At 35.6% G+C, this 23,526-nt stretch overlaps 1 protein-coding gene across 1 annotated transcript in view; it reads left to right on the forward strand.

Annotated features, from left to right (window-relative positions):
* Window positions 1-7,766: 7,766 nt before the first annotated feature.
* Window positions 7,767-23,526, forward strand: part of LOC120075625 (DNA gyrase subunit A, chloroplastic/mitochondrial) — a 54,721-nt gene continuing 38,961 nt past the window's right edge. The window contains exons 1-10 of the mRNA XM_039029191.1: window positions 7,767-8,366; window positions 9,240-9,309; window positions 9,416-9,481; window positions 12,648-12,749; window positions 13,440-13,484; window positions 13,654-13,752; window positions 13,839-13,925; window positions 15,170-15,240; window positions 15,864-15,972; window positions 16,111-16,173. Of these exons, the coding sequence (XP_038885119.1) occupies window positions 7,981-8,366; window positions 9,240-9,309; window positions 9,416-9,481; window positions 12,648-12,749; window positions 13,440-13,484; window positions 13,654-13,752; window positions 13,839-13,925; window positions 15,170-15,240; window positions 15,864-15,972; window positions 16,111-16,173 (1,098 nt within the window). The 5' untranslated portion in view covers window positions 7,767-7,980. The remainder of the gene's footprint in view (window positions 8,367-9,239; window positions 9,310-9,415; window positions 9,482-12,647; window positions 12,750-13,439; window positions 13,485-13,653; window positions 13,753-13,838; window positions 13,926-15,169; window positions 15,241-15,863; window positions 15,973-16,110; window positions 16,174-23,526) is intronic.

Below are 23,526 nucleotides of genomic sequence, written 5' to 3' on the forward strand. Positions count from 1 at the left end.
GGCAAGAACTTACTAGTGGTCAAGTAATTCACAATATCAATGTATCAGAGAGTAATAGAAATAACATCTACCTGCATCAAACTGTGGTCAAGGAAGTCTCCATCAGAATCGAGGCAACTGCCCTCTGGTACAATTCTACTTAGGTGATCGACAACGACATTCTCACATCATTTTCTGTCTTGGAGTTTTAGGTTGAACACCTGAAGAAGAAGAACCCACCTCAACAATCTAGGCTTAGACTCTTTCTTTAACATCAGGTAGCGTAGAGCTGCATGGTCGAAAAAAATAGTAACTTCAGATCCCAAAATATAAGAGCGAAATTTGTCTAAAGCAAAAATAACAGCTAAAAACTCATTTTCTGTCGTGGTGTAACTGCACTGAGCTCGATTGAGGGTCTTCAAAGCATAGTAGATGACGTGATGTTTCTTATCGATCTTCTGCCCCAACACTGCTCCCACAACATGGTCATTCGCATCACACTTGATCTCAAAGGGATGGTCCCAACGAGGAGCCTGAATAACTGAAGTGCACGATAAGGCGTTCTTTAGCACATCAAGACTTTTCCTACATTCATCATTAAAATCAAAGGTCGCGTCCTTTTAGAGAAGGGAGGTCATCGGCTGAGTAATCTTACTGAAATATTTAATGAACCTGCGATAGAAACCTGCATGACCAAGAAACAAACGAACCTCCCTTATATAGGGAGTTTAGCAATAACATCAATTTTAGCAGGATCTACTCTATGTCATGCTCAGATACTATATGTCCTAAAACTATGCCATGCGAGGCCATAAAATGACACTTTTCAAAATTCAGAACAAGGTTAGACTCAATGTATTTTTCTAGCACCCTAGACAGACAATTAACAAATGAATCTCCATATACAGTAAAGTCATCCATAAAAACCTCCATGCATTTTTCAATATACTCAGAAAATATGGACATCATACAACAGTGAAAGGTGTCGAGAGCGTTACATAGTCCAAATGACATTCTTCTGAAAGTGAAGGTGCCATAAGGACATGTAAATGTTGTCTTCTGTTGGTCCTCTTGATTTATTGGGATCTTGATGGAAACCCGAAAAACCATAGAGAAAATAGAAGAAAGGCTTTCCAGCAAGCCTTTCAAGCATCTGCTCAATAAACGGAATGGGGAAGTGGTCCTTTCTAGTTACAACATTTAATTTCCTAAAATCTATACACATCCTCCACTCATTTTGGCCCCTAATAAGAATTAAACTACCCTCATCATTTTTAACCACAGTAATACCCATTTTCTTAGGCACTACATGAATAGGATTGACCTACTCGCCATCAGGGATAAGATAGATAATACCTGCATCCAAGAGTTTGAAGACCTTTTTCATAACTACCTCATTCAAGACAGGATTCAGACGTCGTTGGGGCTGTCAACAAGGCTTGGCTTCATCTTCCAAAGAGATTTGATGCATGCATACAATGAGACTAATACCTTTAATGTCGACCAGCGTCCATCCAATGGCCATTTTATATTTTTGCAGTATCTCAACTAGCTGCTTTTCTTGTTCCTCGGTTAGGTGCTTGGAGATAATAACAGGCAAGGTCTCAGCTTCCCCCAAATAGGTGTACTTTAAGTGGTCTGGAAGCTCTTTCAGCTCCAATTTAGGTGCCTGCAAAATAGAAGGAAACACCTTATCAGAAGATTCATCATCATAACACGAGGGCATACTTACTGGCTTTGTCATGGACAAAGTGGCAAGCTCTCTAAGGGGGATTAAATCTCTCGAGTCATCTTCATCATCGTCATAGACATCCCATATAACCTCATACTCAAGAGAGTCAAACACATCAATCTGGCATAAAGAATGTAATTGCCCTATGGTGGAAGTTTTCATAGCATCGAAAATATTAAACTTGATCAACTCACCATCGAACTCCACAGACAAATTACCCTCATCTACATCAATCTTAGTCTTGGCCGTCTTCATAAAAGGCTACTCAAGCAAGATTGATGCAGATAAGATGGATGTGGGCTTTTCCATCTCAAGAACATAGAAATCGGCAGGAAAAAGCAAACCATTGACTTGAACTAGGACATCCTCTATGACTTCTAATGGATGAATAAAGGACATATATGCTAATTGTATGACAACTCCAGTTTTAGTTAAGTCCTTTAATTTTAATTCTTGATAAATTGAATAAGGCATAATGATAGCGGATAGAAATACAAGTTATTGTAGCCTTTTATTTAGAATTACGAGGGCTAACAAGCAGTATATGCGGTGATAATACTAAGAATTTATGCAAAAAGTGAGCTTGCATCGATCAACACTAAAAATCCTCGCAAACCTTATATCACACATTATACGACGTCGAAGTGTCTATTTTTGTAGCTATCGCTAGAATCGATCGCATGCCACAAATATCAAGACAGAAAGGCTATTTGCGGGGTTGAAATTGACTTTCGGCGCATCGCCTTCACTCAAATATCGTTTGCAAATTGGTCGCACAAGCCACAGCACGCCCAAGACTTAAAGGGGTGCCTACAAAAACACAAAACTTAACAAACTGAACATTTTGACACCGTATAACGATATTTATGGCATGCAATTGATTCTTGCGATAGCTACAAAAATAGACATTCTGACGTCGTATAACGCATAATATAGGGTTAGCGATGATTTTTAGTGCTGATCAATGCAAGCTCATTTTTCGCATAAATTTTTAGATTATCATCACATAGACTGCTTGTTAGCCCTCATAATTCTAAATAAAAAGCTACAATAGCTTGTATTTCTACCTGCTATCACATAACATTTATTGATGCACCTAAATCTAGCATGACCCTATCAATCTTCCTTTTCCCTATGATGCAAGGGAAAGAAAACATACCTGGATCCTTATATTTTTCTAGTAAGTTTTTCTGTAGGATTGCAAATACTGATTGACTTACCACCATTCTCTCTTTTTCCTTGGCTTGTATTTTCCTCGTGCAAAGCTTCTTAAAAAATTAGCATATTTGGGGATTTTCTTGACGACATCAAAGAGAGGAATAATTATCCCAAACCCTTATAAATCTTCAAAATCTCATTGTCCTTGTCTGCAACTGCTTCCTTTGGCCTAGCAAGTCTGGAAGGAAAATGAGCTTTAGGTACATATGCATCTAAAGGGGGATAAGGGTGAGAAAATACTCCCTGTTTATTTTGTGGTGGAAAAACGGTTTGATCTGAAGAAGGAATTTATGGTTTCTCCAATTCTGGCTCTTTCACTAACTCAACAGGTGGCTCCAACTCCTTGCCACTCCTCAATGTGATTGCACTAACATTTCTCTAAGAATTGACTCAGGTTGGGACAAAAGTTTGCCACACTATCTCTCCAATTTGCTCACATAGGTGGTTAGCTGTGAGACTTGGGTCCTCAAAGCTTCAATGGCTTCCCTTGTATCTTGCTAAAAATGTTGTGTATCCTGTTGAAATTTAAAAGAGTTGTTAGCAAGACTTTTAACAATGTCTTCCAAGGATATACCTGAACCAGATGAAGCTCTATGATTAGGTTGGGCCTGCTCATTCTATCCTCCTCATTTGAAGTTTGGGTGGTCTCTCCACCTAGGATTGTAGGTATGACTAAATGGGTCCCGCCGTTTGTTTTTCCCATTATAGTTGTAGCTTCAATGACATTCACCTCGAAAATTACTCATTGCAGAGCACTTAGGCAAACGTCAGCGGAATGGCCAGTTCCATGACATACTTGGCAAACAGCAGTGGGTTATCTAATCTCCACTTTTGCCAATTGTTTCACAACAAAAACTAAGTAAGATATTTCTTTCTTAAGTTCGCTTACCTCATTGGCAGACTTTACACTGACTGCAACTCTAGTATCAAATTGTTGAGAATTTGCTGCCATAATAGCTATCAAGTTCATTGCCTCAGTCAAAGTTTTATTGACTAAAGCTCCTCCCGTAGCTGCATCTATGCTACTTTTGTCAGTCTGCATCAATACCTCATAAAAGTACTGGATCAAGAGTTGGTATGAGATCTGATGATGGGGGAACTTGGCACGTGTCTTTTTGAATCGTTCCCAATACTCATGAAGGGTATCTCCATCGAACTGCACAATGTTGTAAATTTCCTTTATGATGCTAATAGTTTGGAATTCTGGAAAGAATTTCTCCAATACTGTTCTATAGTTCTTTCTAGGACGCGATGCTTCCAAGCGGAAGAATATAGAGCTATTCCTTGGCATCTCTCTTCAATGAAAAGGGGAATGCCCTCATATTGATCTACTCTTGGGTCACTTCATTGGGTTTCATTCCATTGCACACGACATATAAAAAACTAAAGAGGAGGTAGCTGAGTTTGGTCGGAAGCACGAAGTTAGTGTTGGATGAGGTGGCGGTTTGACCATTGAACATGGGAGGCGGCATGAAGTATAAATAGAGAAACTTCAGAAACTCGGTTTTAGCAAGTGACTTGAGCAAATTAAGTGAGATCAGTGCCGTTCGAAAGCTGGGAGAATCTAGTTTTTGAGGTTGGTCTGCTAGAGAAAGATCTCATAGAGAGAAGAACAAAAAGTAAATAATTTGTAAAAGAGGCAGATTCTCGGATATAGCAAGGCCAGAGGTGAATATTGGAAGCTCCATGTCAAATTACAAAGAATTTTTGGTTGAGATTTTAAAGTAAGAAAGCTAAACAAGTTTGTAGAAGGAAGTTTCTTGAAAAGAGTCCTGGATTTTGAGTTATGGATTTTTGAAGTTGAAACAGGAAATTGGTGCGTAAACAAGCACCTGCTTGGGAAGATCAAGCAAGCAGCTCGCCATAGAGAGCGAGAGCGATAGTGATAGCGAGATAAGGAAGAGGTGGATCTCGCTAATGATGGAAATCTCGCTAGTTTTGTGCTAATCTCGCTCAAGAAGAAAATCTTGTTGAAAATTTTGGACCAAATCTCATTGGTGAAGGTACAAATCTCGCTATAAAGTAGTAAATCTCACTCATGAGGATGATCTTGCTCATAATGATCATCTCGCTAGTAATGCTGATTTTGTTGATGAAGGTTGCACTAGTAAACAAATATCTTGAAGCATTTTGAGGGAATTTTAAGGAATCTAACCAGGATTAGGTTCTTTCAGGCCAATAGGAGTTAGGAGAGACCTATAACCCGTTAAGAGCCCCGACGAGTAGTGAGTGACTTAAATGAACTTAATGCTTTCAATATTTATGTATAAAAGACCATGCAATTTATGGTAATGTTGATGATGAGTTTATACTCTCTCAAGCAACAAATGTTAAATGAATCGCATAGCATTTCTCCTTCAACTTGTATATGATTTAATGCATGCCAAGGTATATTTGTGAATTCATTGCAAAGGCTAAGTTCCTATGATGAGGCATGCATGTCTGGAGAAAGGCTGGGATAGAATGATACTTTATGTAAATGGTATGCAATTAAAGCTCGATTTGATGTTAGAGAATAACTCGGCATTGAAGGACACGAAGAAGATATCTGGGTAATAGTACCTAAGGTACTGACGATACTTAGAAAGATTTCACGTGCACGTGGGTAGTTCTAAATGAGAGGTCGAAGTACGGGTTTCCCAGGCCATATACCAGTAAAGAAAGGTTGAAGTATGAGTATATTGGCCGGTTACAGAAGTTGGGAGCTAGAGCGATGTATACTCGTTCTCAACTAAGGATTAATGATGTTTAATGATGTAAAATGATGTTTAAGAATGTTGATTAATGTTTATGTTTAAAAGAAGTTGCTTGAAATATTCTTCAATATATTTACATGTTATAATATTGTAAAGCACATTGTATTGTGGTTTTATTAGTCATTCACTAGGCTACTAGTTCATAGGTTTTCTATGTTTTTCCTTTCCAGGTAACGGTCAGATTCCTCAAGGTTGATCCTGCCGCTGCTTGCCACTGAAAAGCCCGACTCGTTGAGAAGAACTTAGGTTGATGGTTTATGTCTATGTATACATATTTTGAGAGGAATCGAGCTTTTGTTAGTAAAGTGTGGGCTCAACTGTAAATATTTTCCTGTAGATGTTATGTCATGACTGCTTGCATGTGATTATATAAATTTATATAGAGCCTTATGGGGCGTGCTGCTTTTGTACATTAATAATGTTTATTTGGTTAGGGGTTTTAAGGTGGTAGGGGCTGGCCACGAGGTTAGTAATTGCTACCATCACATCTTCTTTCTGATTAAAAGGGTAATCTGAGAGGGGGGTGTAACAACTACATTATTTTTAGTAAGACTTCTAGCATAACAATAATTTGTGTTAATACTTTATTCCAATGTTATTGTTATTTATTAATTAATTCTCGAACATATCTGTCAATTGTTTTATTTTTTAACAATCTAATTTGTAAATCAATCAAAACATTCATATCATGTGTTCATCATTAGTTCCATGACTTTTAAGTCGATAACCAAGATTTTTCCAATCATTAACTCTTTTATCAGTCAATTGAACTATATTAGATTTAGTACCAAATAACTTACGAAAAAAACAATAAACTTTATCGAAATATTTCGAGTAAATTTAGCCAATTTCTATCATATTTTTCGTCATTAGATAATTTTTTAATATAATAAATATTAGAAAAATGTATAGAATTTTCATATTTTGGAAACAAAATGCATGACTTTCTTTAATGGGGTTTTTTTTCTACTAATAAGTCAACAAATTTAGAAGCATTATTTTTCCATCTTTATGTATCATATATGTCATATTTATAATGCACCATATATGTTTCATTATCATTTCTGATATCATCGTTATTTTCTCTTTTTTACTTTTCTCATTGCTCTCCAGCTTTTTTTTTTTCCTCATTTAAGTTTATTTGATTACATACCTCATTTTTAACCATATAATTATCTACTATTTTCATTTTATCTTTTGATTTGTCTATACTTATTATTTTTTATATTATTTCATTAGTTTTATTACTTTTACTACCAATGACAAATTTATCAAGAGCATTGAGATCTAATCAAATTTTTTTTTTTACTCTTATTTCTTCTCGAGCCTTTCATATCCAAATTCATGTTTTCTAATAGATATGTTGATATTCCAAGGATGCAAATATAAACAAATATTAGATGTTAAAGTATTGACAAATCAATAATATTAAATAATTATCTCGAACGGAAAAAATCCTAGAACTTTGAAGCACCTAGATTGAGTCGAGGAAATGATTTATGCTCTATCATTTGATAATCAAACTTGGACTCGTGAGGTCACATACAATATCGATGAAAATATGAGAGATGAGAGAGATTTAGAGAGAGAGATAATTCAAATCTAACCTACCAAAAACAATATATTTATGATGGAATTGGAAGAGTTTTAGGTTTAAAAAAATAAATAAAAAATAAGAAATATGAAAGATCTTAAACTTTCCCAACGTAAAATTATGAGAATTTTGAGTGAATTACATTAATGGTTGAGATGAAAATTTAAAAGGAAGTATGAATAATAAAAATAAAAGGTTAATAAATTTGAAATGTGAGTCAATTAAAATTAAGAGAGTTCATGAGTTAATTCATTATGATTTTTTTTTAGTAGTTTGTATTTTCAATATTATAAGAAATTTTTTATGAAAAATAATAAATATATTATTTTAAATTTTAAATTTAATTCCATTAAAATTATATTTAATATATATGGAGTAATTCTAAAATGGGGTTAGGCAATAACCTCACTCAGCTATAAGCCTCAGCTGTGCGGCGTTGCATTGTTGACTGAGTAAATAAATAAATAAAAATACTTTAAAGCGGGAGAAAATTGGCGCCAGCGATTCCCAAAAGCCCTAGGGTTTTAGCTTTTACCCTCTTCACTCATTGTTAACAGCGCAATCCTCTGCACTCTGTCTTCCCAGTCCCCCCCACAAAACCACCCCAAACACTCCATCAAATAGCTAACAGCATCCATGCGACCCATCGTCTAGGTGTAGCAAACTGCAAAAGTTCTCAGTCTCTTCCGTCCAGCTCTTCCATGGCGTCTTCTTCTGGACTCCGTATATCTTCCCTGCTTCGCCATCAGCTCGCTCCACCTTCGGTGTCCAATCGTTTCGTTAGAATCTGCCATGGGTTGTCAGAACTTCGCTTTCTATCTACCGCGAATTCCACATCCTCCAGGTCCATCCGATTGGTGAAATCCCGGCGCAGAGACGAGCCTGTGAAAGAGGGAGGGACTGACGGGCAGGATGGAAATGGCAGTTTAACTGTGAAGGATAGAGGTGGGAGTGATGGAAGGATTGTTCATGCAGAGCTTCACAAGGAGGCTACTGATGCTTACATGGCTTATGCAATGTCCGTGTTGCTCGGCCGTGCCTTACCAGATGTTCGCGATGGTTTGAAACCTGTCCACCGCCGGATTTTGTTAGTGATTTCCCCTCACAACTTTTTATTTTATTATTTTATATAGATTCTGATGAACATGAGGACGATGTAATTTATGCGAGGTCTCCCTCTCTCTTAAATTTCATCGGTCTGTTTCTGAAGTACCGTATTTTACGCTTCTCTCTTTCACCCAATTTACCGGCAGTTTATGTTTCTCTTGTTCATTACATCAGCATGGTCGAAACTATATTCGCTTGAGACTATGTTTTAATGCTATCATGCCGAACGGATGGTTCTTTAAACTTTCCACATAAACTCGAGATCCTCCGATATGTCCATAGAGTTGTCGAATGGACAGATTGGAGACTTCATAATCAATATATCACTTCTATCACTGGATTAGGTATGTAGCGGGAGTTAGGTTAGTTGGGAATATATGGAGAAGAGGGGATTTTTTTTGGAGAGAGAGGCGAAGGAATTTTTGAAAACATCAAACCAGTATTTATTTTATTTTATTTTTGAAACAGGAAAACCAAAGCATTGATTGATAAATAAATTATAAAGAAAAATGGATTAGAACAGCTTTTAGTTTTTGGGTAGGGACTCACATTCTCTATAGAAGATATGCCCCAAAGAAGCATTGCTTTGATTGACATTCCTCCCTTGAGATAAGATAACCCCTCAAATCTACAATGGATAAAAACTATCACGCGAAATCAAACCATCTACAAACCTACAATGGCTTGTATGCTCTCAAGTAAATATTGGAGCAATAATAATTATAGTTGTATTGACCTGCATATAGTTGTATTCACCTGCAGTGGGAAATAATATCTCCGTAGATCTGCTGCATATAGATGAATTAAGAATAATCAATAACTGTGTTGACCTGCGGTAAAATTTTGGCTACAGGTTTGCCATGCATGAATTGGGACTTTCATCAAGAAAACCATTTAAGAAATGTGCAAGAGTTGTTGGAGAGGTTAAATAATATACATTTACTCTATGAAGAGTTGAATTCATTTCTCCCTTTAGTCATATTTTATTATCTCAATATGTAACAACATTTTTTTTTATTCTCTTAACAGGTTTTAGGTAAGTTTCATCCGCATGGGGATACTGCTGTGTATGATTCCCTTGTTAGAATGGCTCAGGTAACAGGAAATATTTAATCAATTTGATATTGATTAACTTAAAAAGAATTTGTAGTAACCAAGAAAATATACAATAGACAAGTCAGTGAGAAGGTATCTCCCAAACCTAAAGCAACCATGAGTAAATAGCTACCTAATTGACAACAATGGTTTATTCTTATATATATATTTTTATTTATAAAAAACAATTTCATTGATGTAACATCATTGAGGGTTTTGAGGTTGGGAGTAATAGGGTACCCCTTTCTCATCTTCAATTTTTTGATGATACTATCTTTTCTTGCCATTGAACGTGGAGCCCTTTCTCGTTGTAAACTGCATTTTAGCTTTTCTTGAGGCCATATTGGGACTTAAAATCAATAGGAATAAATGTTAAAATTTAGCCTTGAGTTGTGACCCTGGAAGGTGAATAGTTGGGCCGTTCTTGTTGGTTGCAAGGTTGGATGTTTTCCCCCATCCTACTACCTTGGCCTCTCCCTTGGACATAAGTTGGGGATTCTCTCTCTTTGGAACCTTGTGGTGCACCCTCATTCACTTGGTGTTGTGTGAGATCCCTATCAACCTCTTCTCTCTCTTCTGTGCTTCGCATTATGTGTATAAAGGTCTTGAGAGGCTTATGAGAGACCTTTGGAATGGGTTGACAAGGTTAAAGGGGCACATCTTGTGAGTTGTGAGGTGGTGGGGCAGTTGGTAAGCCTTGGGGTTCGGGTTTTAGAATAGGGAATTTAAGGAATTGTAAAAGGGATAAGTCTTATTAGAATAGGGATAAGCCTTGTTAGAAAGAAATCGAAGTGGTTTTTTTAATTATTTTTTCAGTTCTTATTTTTTAAAAAGGGATAAGTCTGTTCCATGGAATGATTGCGTTGATTGTGCTTGGGTTTTTAAGCTTCTTCATGTTACTCTATTTCCAAGTATTTTTGCAGATTTTTCTATTCAAGATTTATGTTTGAACTGAAATGCATTTATTTCTTCTGCTTAGTCTTTTTCTGTCGTGTCCTTTTTATTTAGTTTTTACTTTTGGTTTCTTTCTGTTTTCTATTTTTGGTTTCTTTGTGTTTTCTATTTTTATTAATAAAAAGTTTTGTTTCCTTGTCAAAAATAAAATAAAAAACAAATAAAAAGCTCAGTTAGCGAAGCCATTTTCCTCTTAAGTCTATTACCCTTTGCTATATGATTATAGCAAGCAAGCACGATTCTCATTCTTATGAGTGCATGCTAGGCGGAGTCAAAGACACTTAAATAAATCCTTGGAAACGAATTACAAATGAGCTCCCTTGTTTTTCTCACCTTTGTTCATTGCTTTTGGGTACCTTTGGGAGGATGGGTGAGTGGGGGATAGACCCCTATGCTTTATGTTTCCCTGATTATATCATATTTTCTCCATGATAACCACTTTGTTGTTGATGTCTTGATTAATTCTGAGAGCTCTTCCTCTCTTTCGCACAATTTGGTTGCTTTTTGTTCAATAGGGAAATTTTGGATGTTATGACTCTTATCTTTATTCTTTGATTAGGGAGTTTCAGTTTAGGCTGGAGAGGGGTGATGATTGTTTTTGGAGTCATAACCTGACTACAGTTATTTTGTTGTTTGTTAGACTCTTCTTCCCCCCGCGTTGATTTTGTCTTTTATGCTATTTGGAATGTGAAGGTTCCAAAGAATGTTAAATTCTTTACTTGACAGATTATCCACAAAAGAGTGAACGCTCTTGAATGGCTTTGGAGAATTTTACCTTTTTTGGTTGGACTTTTTTGCTGTATTCTTTGTCGGAGGATGGAGGAAGACTTGAATCATATCCTTTGGAATTGTTTTTTCTTTTGACGTATTTTTTTTCTAACAAGAAATAGAACTTTTCATTTTTTTTGGTAAAAGAAACTATTATTAATATGAATAAGGGGAAGGCCCCGAAGAATAAAAAATAAAACTTTTTATTGATGTAATAAAAATCAACTAACGTTGAAAAGATATGTTTCTTTTGATGTGTTTGGATTTCTGTTAGTCAGATGTAAACAATGCAAAAAGATGATTGAGGAGTTCCTCCTTTATCTGCTATATTGGGAAGGGGGGGAGGTTCTTGTGGCATGTCGGGGTCTATTCTCTTTTGTGGGGTCTTTATGGGGAGCGGAACAATAGGATTTTTAGATTAGTTGAGAGGAAAAATAGGATTTTAGATTAGTTGAGAGGAACCCTAATGATGTCTTTACCCTCATTAGGAATATTTCTCTTTGGGTAGTCAATGATGAATGCTTCTTATAATTACTTGTTAGGTCTCATTCCTTTTGATTGGAGCCCCTTTCTCTACTTGGGCTCCCTTGTTTGGGCTTATTTTTTCTAGTATGCCCTTGTATCCATTTATTGAGAAAATAAAAGTTGATTCTCTCATATAAAAAAGCCAAAATGAAACAATGGAAGAAAAACGAGAAGGAAGGAAAGTAAAATAATTTCCTAAAATCGGTTAACAGATGGTATTCAAGAAGAACGCTGATCCTAACAAGTCCAAGAAGCAACCTCCTCCTTTGTGCAATAAGAAAACGAGAAAAAGTATATGGAAGGAGAGGCCAGCAGTTAAGAAGAAATTGGATTAGTGAAATGGAAGCATCTGACTAGTTCCGGGTTCGAGTCCAAGTGGAAGAATTTTTTTTGGAAAGGAGGTCTATCTTTGATCACTTGCTCTTGCTCCATTGCTAGCGCTCTGAGTTTAATAAGAAAAATCCTTAATGACCGATGGATTTGACTTGAAAAGTTCAGATAACGAGTGACATGTGCTTCCCCTAGGTTGAGGTAAAGCAACCTTAATAAGGCATTTATCTAGTTTAACGATTTGAGATTAGAGTAAGACGAATGTAGGCTTGGAGACACCTTAACAAAATAAGATGCCAAACCAAAGTTGGGGTCATTTAACCAAGTCCATGATGGTTGTCAAACTTAAATCTTTTGTTTAGTTCTTGCCATGTTTTTCCCCTCTCAATACTAGTCATTCTAGTTCTTTGGGGTTTCACTACTGGATGGTTGCTGGTCACTTTTCATTTTCATTATTTTTTAAAGGAACACAAACAATTTGATAGGTGAAATACAATTACAAAAGGGAGACTTATACTTCATTATTATATTTCTGTCACTTTTGTTCGTATTTTTAGTTCTAATTCTCATTATCTCATGCTTTGTACAGGATTTCTCTTTAAGGTGCCCACTCATCCAAGGCCATGGAAATTTTGGTTCCATTGATGCAGATCCTCCTGCTGCCATGCGTTATACGGAGTGCAGATTGGAAGTGCGTTTAAATATGTTTGCTTTAGAGAATTCAGTTCTTTGAAGATATGAAAAACCATTTTGTCATGCTTCAGTTGACCTACTTTTCCTAAACAAATAAAACTCAACCCCTTGTTTGTCACTAGGAAAGTATAAAGAAAATCATCATAGGAAGTAAAGTATTAGCTGATGATTAAATGCTGCATTTTTTCTCGAGTCTTTTCCCACATTTTGCTCAAATATCTGTAATTTTGGAAAACTGTCAATCCTGTTGTCATAATTGCTGTCTAGGATCTAAAATGTCTGATCAGGTATAAAGCATATGTGTTTGCTTGTTGGCATGTTGGACTAAAATTATACGATTTATAATGAAGTCCCATGTTTGCTTTTGGGCTCACACTTGTTAATAACTCGCAAGGTAGGAGTGTAGGAGTTTGAGATGTGTGGAAATTTGCTCCCAGGTCTTCGTTCAAACAATTTGGTGTGAAGTTCTATCATTTAGAATCTTGCCTTTTTTTTTTTTTTGTTTTTTTTGTTTTTATATGAGTCATTTGGAATCTTGCTGTCTCTCTAACTGTGGAAGAACCTCTGGGAATTACAGTGAGGGTAGGACCATGTTAATGGATTACTAGTTTAAGTAGAAACTTTGATTCGTTACATGTTTCTTTACAAAGTTGGATGCTCATCACGTGTTAGATATCTGATCCTGTAGGCACTTGCAGAAGCAATGTTGTTGTCTGACTTGGAGCTGAATACGGTTTGTTCTACATCTTACATTTGTTTCAAAGTTATTCATTTTTTTTTCCTGTTAATATCTTTTTTAATGTGTGTGTTTATGTGTGTGGTTATTTTTTTTTTATAAATTATAAATATTTATTTATCTATATTTGTTTTTAATTTTTATTTTTTTTAAAAAACTTCTATAGGTTGATTTTGTTCCAAATTTTGATAATTCTCAAAAGGAACCTTCACTTCTACCAGCTCGGTTGCCAACTTTGTTGCTGAATGGTTCCTCAGGGATTGCGGTGATCCATCTGAGTTGTCTTTCTTTTCCCCCCTTGTAGATAGTTTTTTTTTTTTGTCGTTCTTAGTTAGAGGTAAATGCTTTCAGGTTGGAATGGCAACCAATATTCCACCGCATAATCTTGGCGAGTTAGTAGATGCACTCTGTGTTCTTATTCATAATCCGGAGGCTACAGTGAGTACTTTCTCTCTTCCTAGATTTTTCTTTTTGGAAAATGACATCTTCTTTCTGTCTTCCTGAATGTTTGGTTTGACTAGCGTGTGATGAACCACAATTTAATGATGCCAGAAGCCAAATATAAGAAACTTTTTGTATCTTTAGTAAACTCTGGATGAGAAATATTTTTCTTTAGGTTAAATTACAAGTTTAATCCTTAACCGTTTATATTTGTGTCTAATAGGTTTCTAAACTTTAAAAAAGTATCTATTAGGTTCATACACTTACAATTTATTTTTATTATTTTATTAATTTTTGTCTAATAGGTCTCCTCTGAATTTTAAAGATGTCAAAGAAGTCCTTGAATTTTCAATTTTGTATTTAGTAGGTCTTTTAAATGGTCAACATTTCTTAAGATTAACAATTCTATTAGACAATATTTTGTGTCTAATTATAAGCTCGTAAATTTTAAAGAAATGCCGGATATGTCAATGACCTATAATAAAATTGAAAGTTCAAAGACTTATTAGGTACGAAATCGTAAGTTCAAGGACTTATTAGTCATAAAATTGAAAGGATATCTATTGGTCACTTTTTAAATTTAAAAAATCTATTTGACACAAACTCGAGAGTTTAGGAATTGAACTTGTAGTTTAACTTAATTTATAGTAGAGAAAAGATTATGGCTGGTTTTCAACAAAAATTATTTCTGGAGTCTTTGGTGTGAATGAAATGGTAGAATTTTCAGGGACTCGTCCTCAAATCGTGATGGCCTGTATTAATTGTATTTTATGCTCTGTACTGGTGCAAAAATATACATTTTTTGATCATTACAGTCTTACTACGTTAATTTCTAATTGGAAAGCTTTACTGTAATACACCTTTTAGTGTTTTTGGGACTTTTTCCTCCCCATTTCATTCATCAATGAAATTGTTTAATTTTCTAGAAGAATTATAATAGAGTCGAGTGCAGATAATATTTATTTTTCTGGATTTAAATCACATTTCCATGAACTGCATTTCGAGTTGTATATTTTAAACGTATCTTGAATTTTATTTGTTATTATTATTTTATGAGCATCATATCTTTGGAGGTTAACATTTCAATGATTTTATTAATGGACGGAAATATGTTTACATTTTTTATTCATAGTAAAAGTCAACCTAGGCATTGAAATCTTCTAATATGGGAGTCAATCTATCATTGTGCATTCCTCATTTCTTCTTTGCCAGTTCATTAATTTTATTTTGCTTTGTTAAAGTTGCAAGAATTGTTGGAATACATGCCTGGACCTGACTTTCCGACTGGTGGATTAATTATGGGAAATAATGGGTAAGATTTAGTTTTTTTATTCCCTTTTTTGAACAATTTTTTATTCCATTTCATTTGTCGCACTTGTCCCCTTCCGGTCCCACTAGGAAGAAGCCTCATTTAGGATATCTTTGACAACCCGTTTAGTGTACATGCATTCTAAAGTTCTTTTTTCGCCTTCCATTTTCTTATGGAGCAAAATATCATAATCAATTCTAGTGCTTGTCAATTAATTAATTATTAATTATTTTAAAAATTTTAAATCTCTAATTGTCTCTCCAATCGTTTGCCATCTCTCCATGCATTCTAAAGTTGCATTTTTTGATTATATTGGGAAGTTAGAAAGAAAATGGAAAAAGACATGAGGATGGAGTGGCCTTTCAACTGGAAAAGTAATTTCAAATCATGCTTTATTTTCTAAGAATTTATCTTTTAGTTTTGAAAAGGTAAAAGGTTTCTTAAAATGTTGTTACTTCTAGAATAAATATCTTGTTGTTCTGGGAAAGCAATCTTTGTCCATTTCAGTTAGCTATTTGTAAAACATAAACTGCCTGGAATGTGAAATTAGTCTTAGAAATATCCCTTTTATATTTATTGTTCTTTGGCTTCTTTAGGTCATCCTAATAGTTGTTCATCTTGTCAAGTATTTTAGAGGCATATCGAACTGGACGTGGACGTGTTACAGTTAGGGGGAAAATTGACGTTGAACTGCTTGATTTAAAAACTAAACGAACTGCCATTATTATAAAGGAGGTGACTATCGTGGCTTTTCTTTATAGTTTGCTGTTTTAACATGTATTCCTCTTCAACGGTAGAACTTTTAGTAAATAAGAAAGTGACTTTTTTTATTATTTATTCATTTTTATTTTTATTTTTATAAATGGAATACAGATACCTTACCAAACAAATAAATCTGCTTTGGTGGAGAAGATAGCGGAACTTGTGGAGAACAAGGTGATTGTGAGGAAAGTTATATTACCACATGTCTATCTATATATTATTTATTATTATTTTCTTTTTATAAGAAACATAACTTTCATTATGGTTGACTGAAAATTAATTGATACAAACTTTTTCCATTTTCTTGTTATATATTTGTTTGTGTTTATACCATTCTGTGTTTTCGTACCTCGTTGATCAATGAACTTAGGAATTATTTGGCAATGATTTTAAAAGTAGTGTTTATTATTATTATTATTATTTTAACAAATATATCATGACGGCCGATTTGTGCTTTATGATTATTTATTTATTTTTGTCATGGCCTCTGGGAGCGAGCTGGTTCTCCCCCACGTGAGCAAACGACTCAATTCACACTTGCCTTTCACAAATGCCTTATTTTCCCTATAAATCAACCTTCTAACATTCATGCACGCATGATCCCTCTACCTATAATTCCTTTACTTTTCTCACTCAAGGCATCTACCTCCACTCAATCTGATCATGATGGAGATTTCAACATTACATTTGAGGTTGGTATGAGCAGTGAGGAGATTGACGAGCAATTGGCAGATACTCAGTTAGATGATCTTACCGTTGAAGACCTTCTCATAGAAGTTTTTGATAATCTCTTCTCGGTTGATGTTTCTTTCACTAAAAAAAAAAAAATCTCTTCTCAGTTGATGTTTCAGATAAGGTTTTACTTTCATAAGCACTAGTTGAATAGTCTCCCTTAATTCCCACCTCAATCCCTTCCAAATTTCATTCTTTAATTGAGGTGTGTGGTTTACAATCAAACCTTAGTCATCACAAATTAAGATTTAATTGAGGATTTGGGTGGATGCTGTAGTCTGGATGTTGTTTCTCCTTTCTTCACTCTTAGTGGGTTTTTGTTAGCTCGTTTAAGGCCAATAGTTTCTAGTTTGGTTGGGCTTTTCAGAAGTTTTCCTCAGTTGTTTTGTCCACTGGTGGTGTTTGTTTACTTTAAGGATTTTCGCCTTGGAAGAATTCTTTAAGTCTTTCAAGATTAGTGGCTATTTGGTTTGTAGGCCTGAGATTGATTAAAGTTTTGTCTTCTCTTTTTTGTTATATTTGTTTGTATTGGTTGTAATTGCAATATTTTCCTTCTTTTTGTTTCTTTTGTATTTTGAGCGCCATCCATTTTTCATTTATTCAACGAAAAGTTTTATTTCCTTTTTTTAAAAAAACTCCTTTCCTTTGCTAAATTTACCCCTTCTCACACGTGTCTTATTTACTTGGGGCCTAACAAAGTTCTAGTGTTCTTTTTATGATTATATTTGGAGAGAACACTATTCGAGAAGACTAAATTCTTTCTTCAAAAGCTTAGCCACTGAAACATCAAAGCACAAGAACAAGGCTCAACGTTACCTGATTTGGTCATCTCCTCACAATTGTGTTCTTTGCAAGCATATTGCAGAATCTCAAGGCCATATCTTTCTCTCTTGTAATCATGCTACCAAATTGCGGGGGATTATTCTTTCAACAGTCAATTCAAGTAGAGTTTTTCATATGATCCAAAGACTCTTCTGCCGCTTTGTCTCATTTCATTATCTTAACGAAGAGATTGTTTCATTTTTTTTTTAAAAAAGACCCTTCTGTCGCTCTTTCTATTGTGTAATCTTAAAAAGAAAAGGGGAAAAAGCTTCTTTGGATGCAATTGAGCCTTCTTTTTCCTCAAGATTGGAGCTTCTTTTTGTTTATATGGAACGAAAGGAATCAAAGGATTTTCACGGACAAAGAACAATCATTTGATAGAAAGGAAACGTGTAGCTGTGAGGCAAATAGTTGAGTCGGTCTGGGCTAAGGATGGGAATTGTAATACTTCGCTTTTCCATAGTGTGGCGAGTGGTCGAAAGAGCAAGAATAGAATTGAGCCCTTGATCGGTGACTCAGGGGAGGTTTTAAAGGAGGGGAAAAAGATTGAGGAGGAAGTTATTAGTTTCTTCTATCAGTTGTATGGTCCATAGGTTTCAACTGAATCCTTTGTTCACGAGATTGAGTGGAACCCAATATCTGAGGAGGATAAGGATAGAATGTTTGAGCGTTTTACTGTTGAAGAGATTAAAACGATTGTTTTTGGGAGTGGTAGTTCGAAATTTCTAGGGTCGGATGGGTTTATAATGGCCTTCTATCAAGAGAATTGGTCTCTTATAAAGGAGGATCTTGTTAGGGGTCGTTTGGGGAGTTGGAATGTAATAGGATTATTGGGAATCTGATTACGATGGGTTTTGTTGTCTGGAATTAGGATTACTGGGAATCTGTTTACAGTGTTTGAAGTGCAAGGTTGAGCTTGCTGTATTTCAAATTATAATGTTTGGATTTTAGGGTTGGATTTGGGTTGGGTTTGTCTGTTTTTTTTTTCTTTTTTTATAATAATTATTAATTTGACTATTTTTTTTTATATATGTTTCCTACATCATATTATCTAAATTTGTGATACTATATAGATCCTAATTTCATGAACCTATAAAACATAAAAACTTCAAATTGAAACTCATAATGATGCTTTTTTATTATTATTTTTAAATATAGTGATGTTTGTAAATTAAGCCATACTATTCCAATTATTTTTATATTGATATTTAAAATCATTATTATTTTTAAATGGATAATAATATCAAATTATTCTAAAATTCATCCCATTAAATTAAAAATAGTTTTGTTTAATCTAGTTTTTTTCCAAAATAAAAAAAATTGAGTCAATCAAATGACAAATTTGGAATTATTTTAACATTGTTATTTAGGGGAAAATGAAAACCATTTTTTAATCTCATGTCTTTTCTTTCTTTCCCCTCTCTCTGTCCTCCTTCTTCCTTCTCGCTCATTCTCTTCTTATTCTCTCTACACCCACTCTAGATTTCCAAAAAAAAAACCTAAAAATAAATCGAGAAATCTTCTTGGAAAAAGAAAATTTTGTGAAAGACATCTCAATATTTCAAGTAATTTAGAAGAAAACAGTCCTCATACACCAATGAAAGTAGTGACTGGAAGAGAAAAACAAGAAATTGAATTGAAGAAGGGAGTAGAGAAAGAATATGAGAGAAGAGAATGAGAGAGAGAGGAAGATGGGAATTTGATGGGGGAAGAAAAAGGGAAAGAAAAAGAGAGAAGGAAAAAGATGGGAGTGGGAAAGTGATGGGATGTGAAGGACGTGTGGGAGTGGAGTGGTGTAGGGATGGGAATCAACTAGGGTTTGGGAGGGGAATGGAGGGTAAAATTGGAAGGAATTGGGCAAAACCTAGGGATTGGATTACAACCTCCCAAGCATGAGCTTGTAATGCAAGCCATTACATTCCAATCCTATTATAGGTGCCCAAATGGGCACTTAAAGTCTTCCAGGAGTTTTATGAAAGGGGAATCTTAAATAACTCTTTTTCTGAAACCTATGTCTCTTTGATCCCTAAGGAGTCCGTGATTAGGTTTAAGGACTTTAGACCGATAAGTCTTACCACGAGTGTGTCCAAAATTCTAGCTAAGGTTTTGGCGAATTGGCTAAAGAGGGAGCTTTTGTTGACCATTTCAGACGTGCAATGGGCTTTTGTGGCAGGGAGGCAAATTTTAGATCGAGCCCTTATAGCTAATGAGGTGATCAAGGACTATAGAGCTAGAAAGAAGGGAGGGGTGTTGTTTAAGATTGATTTTTAAAAACCTTATGTCCACGTGGACGGGAACTTCGTGGATAAGGTTCTAGATAGGAAAGGTTTTGGTTATACGTGGCGAATGTGGATGTAGGGTTGCTTGAGAAATGTGAGCTATTTCTTTTTCATTAGTGGGAGCCCTAAAGGTAAAGTTAGGGCATTGAGAGGTTTGAGGCATGAAGATCCTCTTTCCCCTTTTCTTTTTCTCTTTGTTGTGGATGTACTAAGCAGGTTGGTGAGTAAGTGTGTCGAAGGTAATGTTATTGAGCCCTTTCAAGTGGGTAAGTATAGGGTGGCCTTTTCTCATCTTCAATTTGTGGATGACACTCTCTTCTTTTGCTTAGGTAGTGCTAATTCGTTCTTGATGTTGAATCATGTTCTTGCCTTCTTCGAGGAGATGTTGGGTCTGGAGATTAATAGGGGCAAGTGTTGTGTCTTGGGTATCAATAGTGAGGAGGATAAGATTAAAAGATGGGCTGAGTGGATTGGTTATGAGGTTGGTAACCTTCCGTCTTCCAACTTGGGCCTTCCTCTTGGGAATAATCTGAGGTGTGTTTTGTTGTGGGATCCTGTGGTAGATAAAGTCCATCGTAGGCTGGTTTCTTGAAAAAAGAGTTTCTTTTCTAAAGTGGGGCTATCTTACTTTGATTAAGTCTGTTTTGAGTGGCATTTCGATTTATTTCTTCTCTCTTTAGAGCTCCGTGTGAGGTTTATAAACGTTTGGAGAGATTGATGCGTGACTTCCTTTGGGAAGGGATTGATGAAGGAAAAGGAAAAGGCTCACACCTAATTAGACAGGAGGTTATGTTATGTAACAAAGCTTGTTTAGGCAAATAGCTATGGCACTTTTCTGTTGAGCCCATTTTTTTTGACGTAGGATTATTGTTCGTAAACATGGTCCCCATCTTTTCGAGTGGTTGGCTAAAGGGATTAAAGGCACCTACCAGAATCTTTGGAAAGATATCTCGAAAGAGCTCTCTGCCTTTGTTCTTTAGGTTCGGTGTGTGGTCGGAGATCGGAGAAAACATATTTTTGGGAAGATCACTGGGTGGGGGTAAAAGTCCTTTTGTGACGGATTTTCTTGTGTGGACAGGGAGCTCTTGTACGTATTCCTTTGGGTTTCGTCGTGCTTTTTCCAATAGGGAAACGAAGGATGTGGTGGCTTTCCTCTTTCTTCTTGAGAGACCCTTTTCGTCTTGAGAGGAGAGATGTGAAAGTTTGGAGCTCTGATCCTTTAGACGGGTTTTCGTTACATCTTTCTTCCAATGTTTGGTTAACCTTTCTCCTATGAGTGAGTTTGTTTTTCCGTTGCTTTGGAGGATTAAGGTTAATTATTTAAAATTAATTATTAGAATTAACTTTATTTTCGTTACATCATTCAAGCCACTCTCTCTAGCCTTCCAACTTATTATTTGTCTTTGTTTCAGGCCTCCTCATTTGTTATTGGTTGTCTTGATAAGTTGGTTAGATATTTCTTTTGGGAAGGTTCTCGTGGTGACGGTGGCTTACATAATGTGAATTGGGTGGTTTCTTAGCACCCTCGATTATTGGATGGTCTTGGCATTGGAAATTTTAAACATCGAAACTCAGCTCTTCTTGCCAAATGGACTTGGTGATTTTTATTTGAGCATGATGCTTTATGGAGGAAGCTCATTGTTGCTAAGTATTATTCCATTGATTGTGTTTGGCCCTCTCCTATTTCTGGTGGTTCTTCTAGAGTTCTTTGGAGGTACATTTGTATTGTTGCTGATCTGATTGCCAATCGGATGAGATGCCGTATTGGTGATGGTTCTTCTACGTCTTTCTAGCATGACTCTTGGCTAAGTTGTGGTGTCCTTGCTAACACTTATCCAAGGCTCGTTTGTCTTGTGCAACAAACTGAGGTTACTGTTGTTAATGCTTGGATCTCTTTTACGTCTGTTTGGAATTTGAATTTACGTCATAATCTTACCGAGTTGGAGATTATTGAATGGGCTTCATTATCCCTTCACCTGGCATCTGTCCGTTTACGTTCCTCCCCTGGTGCTTGGTTGTGGCCTCTTGATCCTTCTATGGGCTTTATTGTTAAATCTCTTATGCTTGATTTGTTGGGGTGATATGGATTTGGTTTTGATTGGCATTTATTCGGTGATTTGGGAGGATAGATATCCCAAGAAGATTAAAATCTTTCTTTGGGAGCTTATGGGGGTGCTATCAATACTGCTAATTGTTTGTAGCGCCGCATGCCTTATATGTATCTTTCTCCCTCTTGGTTTCATGTGTGTCATAAGCATGTGAATCGTCGGTTCATCTTTTTTTTTTCCATTGCTCTGTTGCTACTAGCTTTTGGGATCTTCTCTTGCTTGATTTTGGTTGGTCCTTCACTTGTCCTAATAATATTTCCAATGCCTTGGCCTTTGTTTTAGTGGGTAATCCTTTTGGTGGTACTAAGTAGGTGATTTGGTTGGCCTTCATTCGTGCGTTCCTTTGGTGCTTATGGGGTGAAAGGAACGGAAGACTTTTTAATGATACATGTTCTTTCAGTGCTCGATTTTTAGAACTTGTTTTGTCTACTGCTTTTTCTTGGTGTAAATTAAAGCACCCTTTTGCTCACTTCAGTTTATCTTTTTTAGTCACTTAATTGGCAATCTTTATTGTAATTTCTTTGCTCGGGGTTCTCCCCTTATACATATCAATTAATTGTTTTTTTTTTACCAAAAAAAGGTTTCTAGAAAGTAAGTTCTTTACGGCCATATTAATACGCTGGACAGACATCGATGGTTGAGCCTTCCTGTTGTATTCTTTGTCGGAAGGTGGAGGAAGACTTGGACCATATTATTTGGCATTGACATGATGTGTGCTCATCATAGAGATGTTAGAGATATGATTGAGTAGTTTCTCTTCAACTTTCCATTTGGGGAGAGAGATCGTTTTCTTTAGCATGCTAGTGTTTGTGCTATTATTTGGGTGCTTTGGGGTGAGAGGAATAGCAAGGTGTTTAGGGAGGTTGAAAGGGATGCTAGAGAAATAGGGTCTCTTGTTCGTGTTCATGCTTCTCACCGGGCTACGATTTCGAAGGCTTTTTTATAATTTTCCACTTGACTTGATTTTGTATAGTTGGAGTCCCTTCTTGTAGAGGGTGTCTCCCTTTTATGTGGGCTTGTTTTTTATACGTCCGTGTATTCTTTCATTTCTTCTCCATGAAAGTTATAAAAAAATCATTTGATAGGAAAACTACATTTTATCCTTTTTTTTTATAAGCAAATTTCATTTTATCTTTGGATAGGGTCCTTTTGTATATCTTGGATATTTCATTCATTCAATGAAATCGTTTCCTATAAAAGAAAACAAATTTATTTATAATCATTTTTCCCCTTATCTCTAAAAGCTTGGGCATTCCTTATGAGTTGGGTGGGTATTATTTAGTGTTTATCTATACCTCTTAGCCCTTTTTGTTGTGGGCCTTGTGGCCTTTGTTTTTGTCGCTTTATATATATATATCTATCTATCTATATATATATATATTATTTATTAATTTTTGAAAAATAAGAAGCAAACTTATTTCATACTGTTGAAAATAAGGTTATTAACCTAGAGGCGTTTATGTAATTGTGTAAACCCCTAGGGTTTCCTACTATCTATTTATACAGTGTCCCTGTGTATTCAGTGTATCAGTTTTAAAAGATAATAAGAAAAGTCTCTAAATCGTGGTTTTTCTCCCTGTACTAGG

This window comes from Benincasa hispida, chromosome 4 (genome assembly GCF_009727055.1).
Source record: "Benincasa hispida cultivar B227 chromosome 4, ASM972705v1, whole genome shotgun sequence".
NCBI classification, from domain to species: domain Eukaryota; kingdom Viridiplantae; phylum Streptophyta; class Magnoliopsida; order Cucurbitales; family Cucurbitaceae; genus Benincasa; species Benincasa hispida.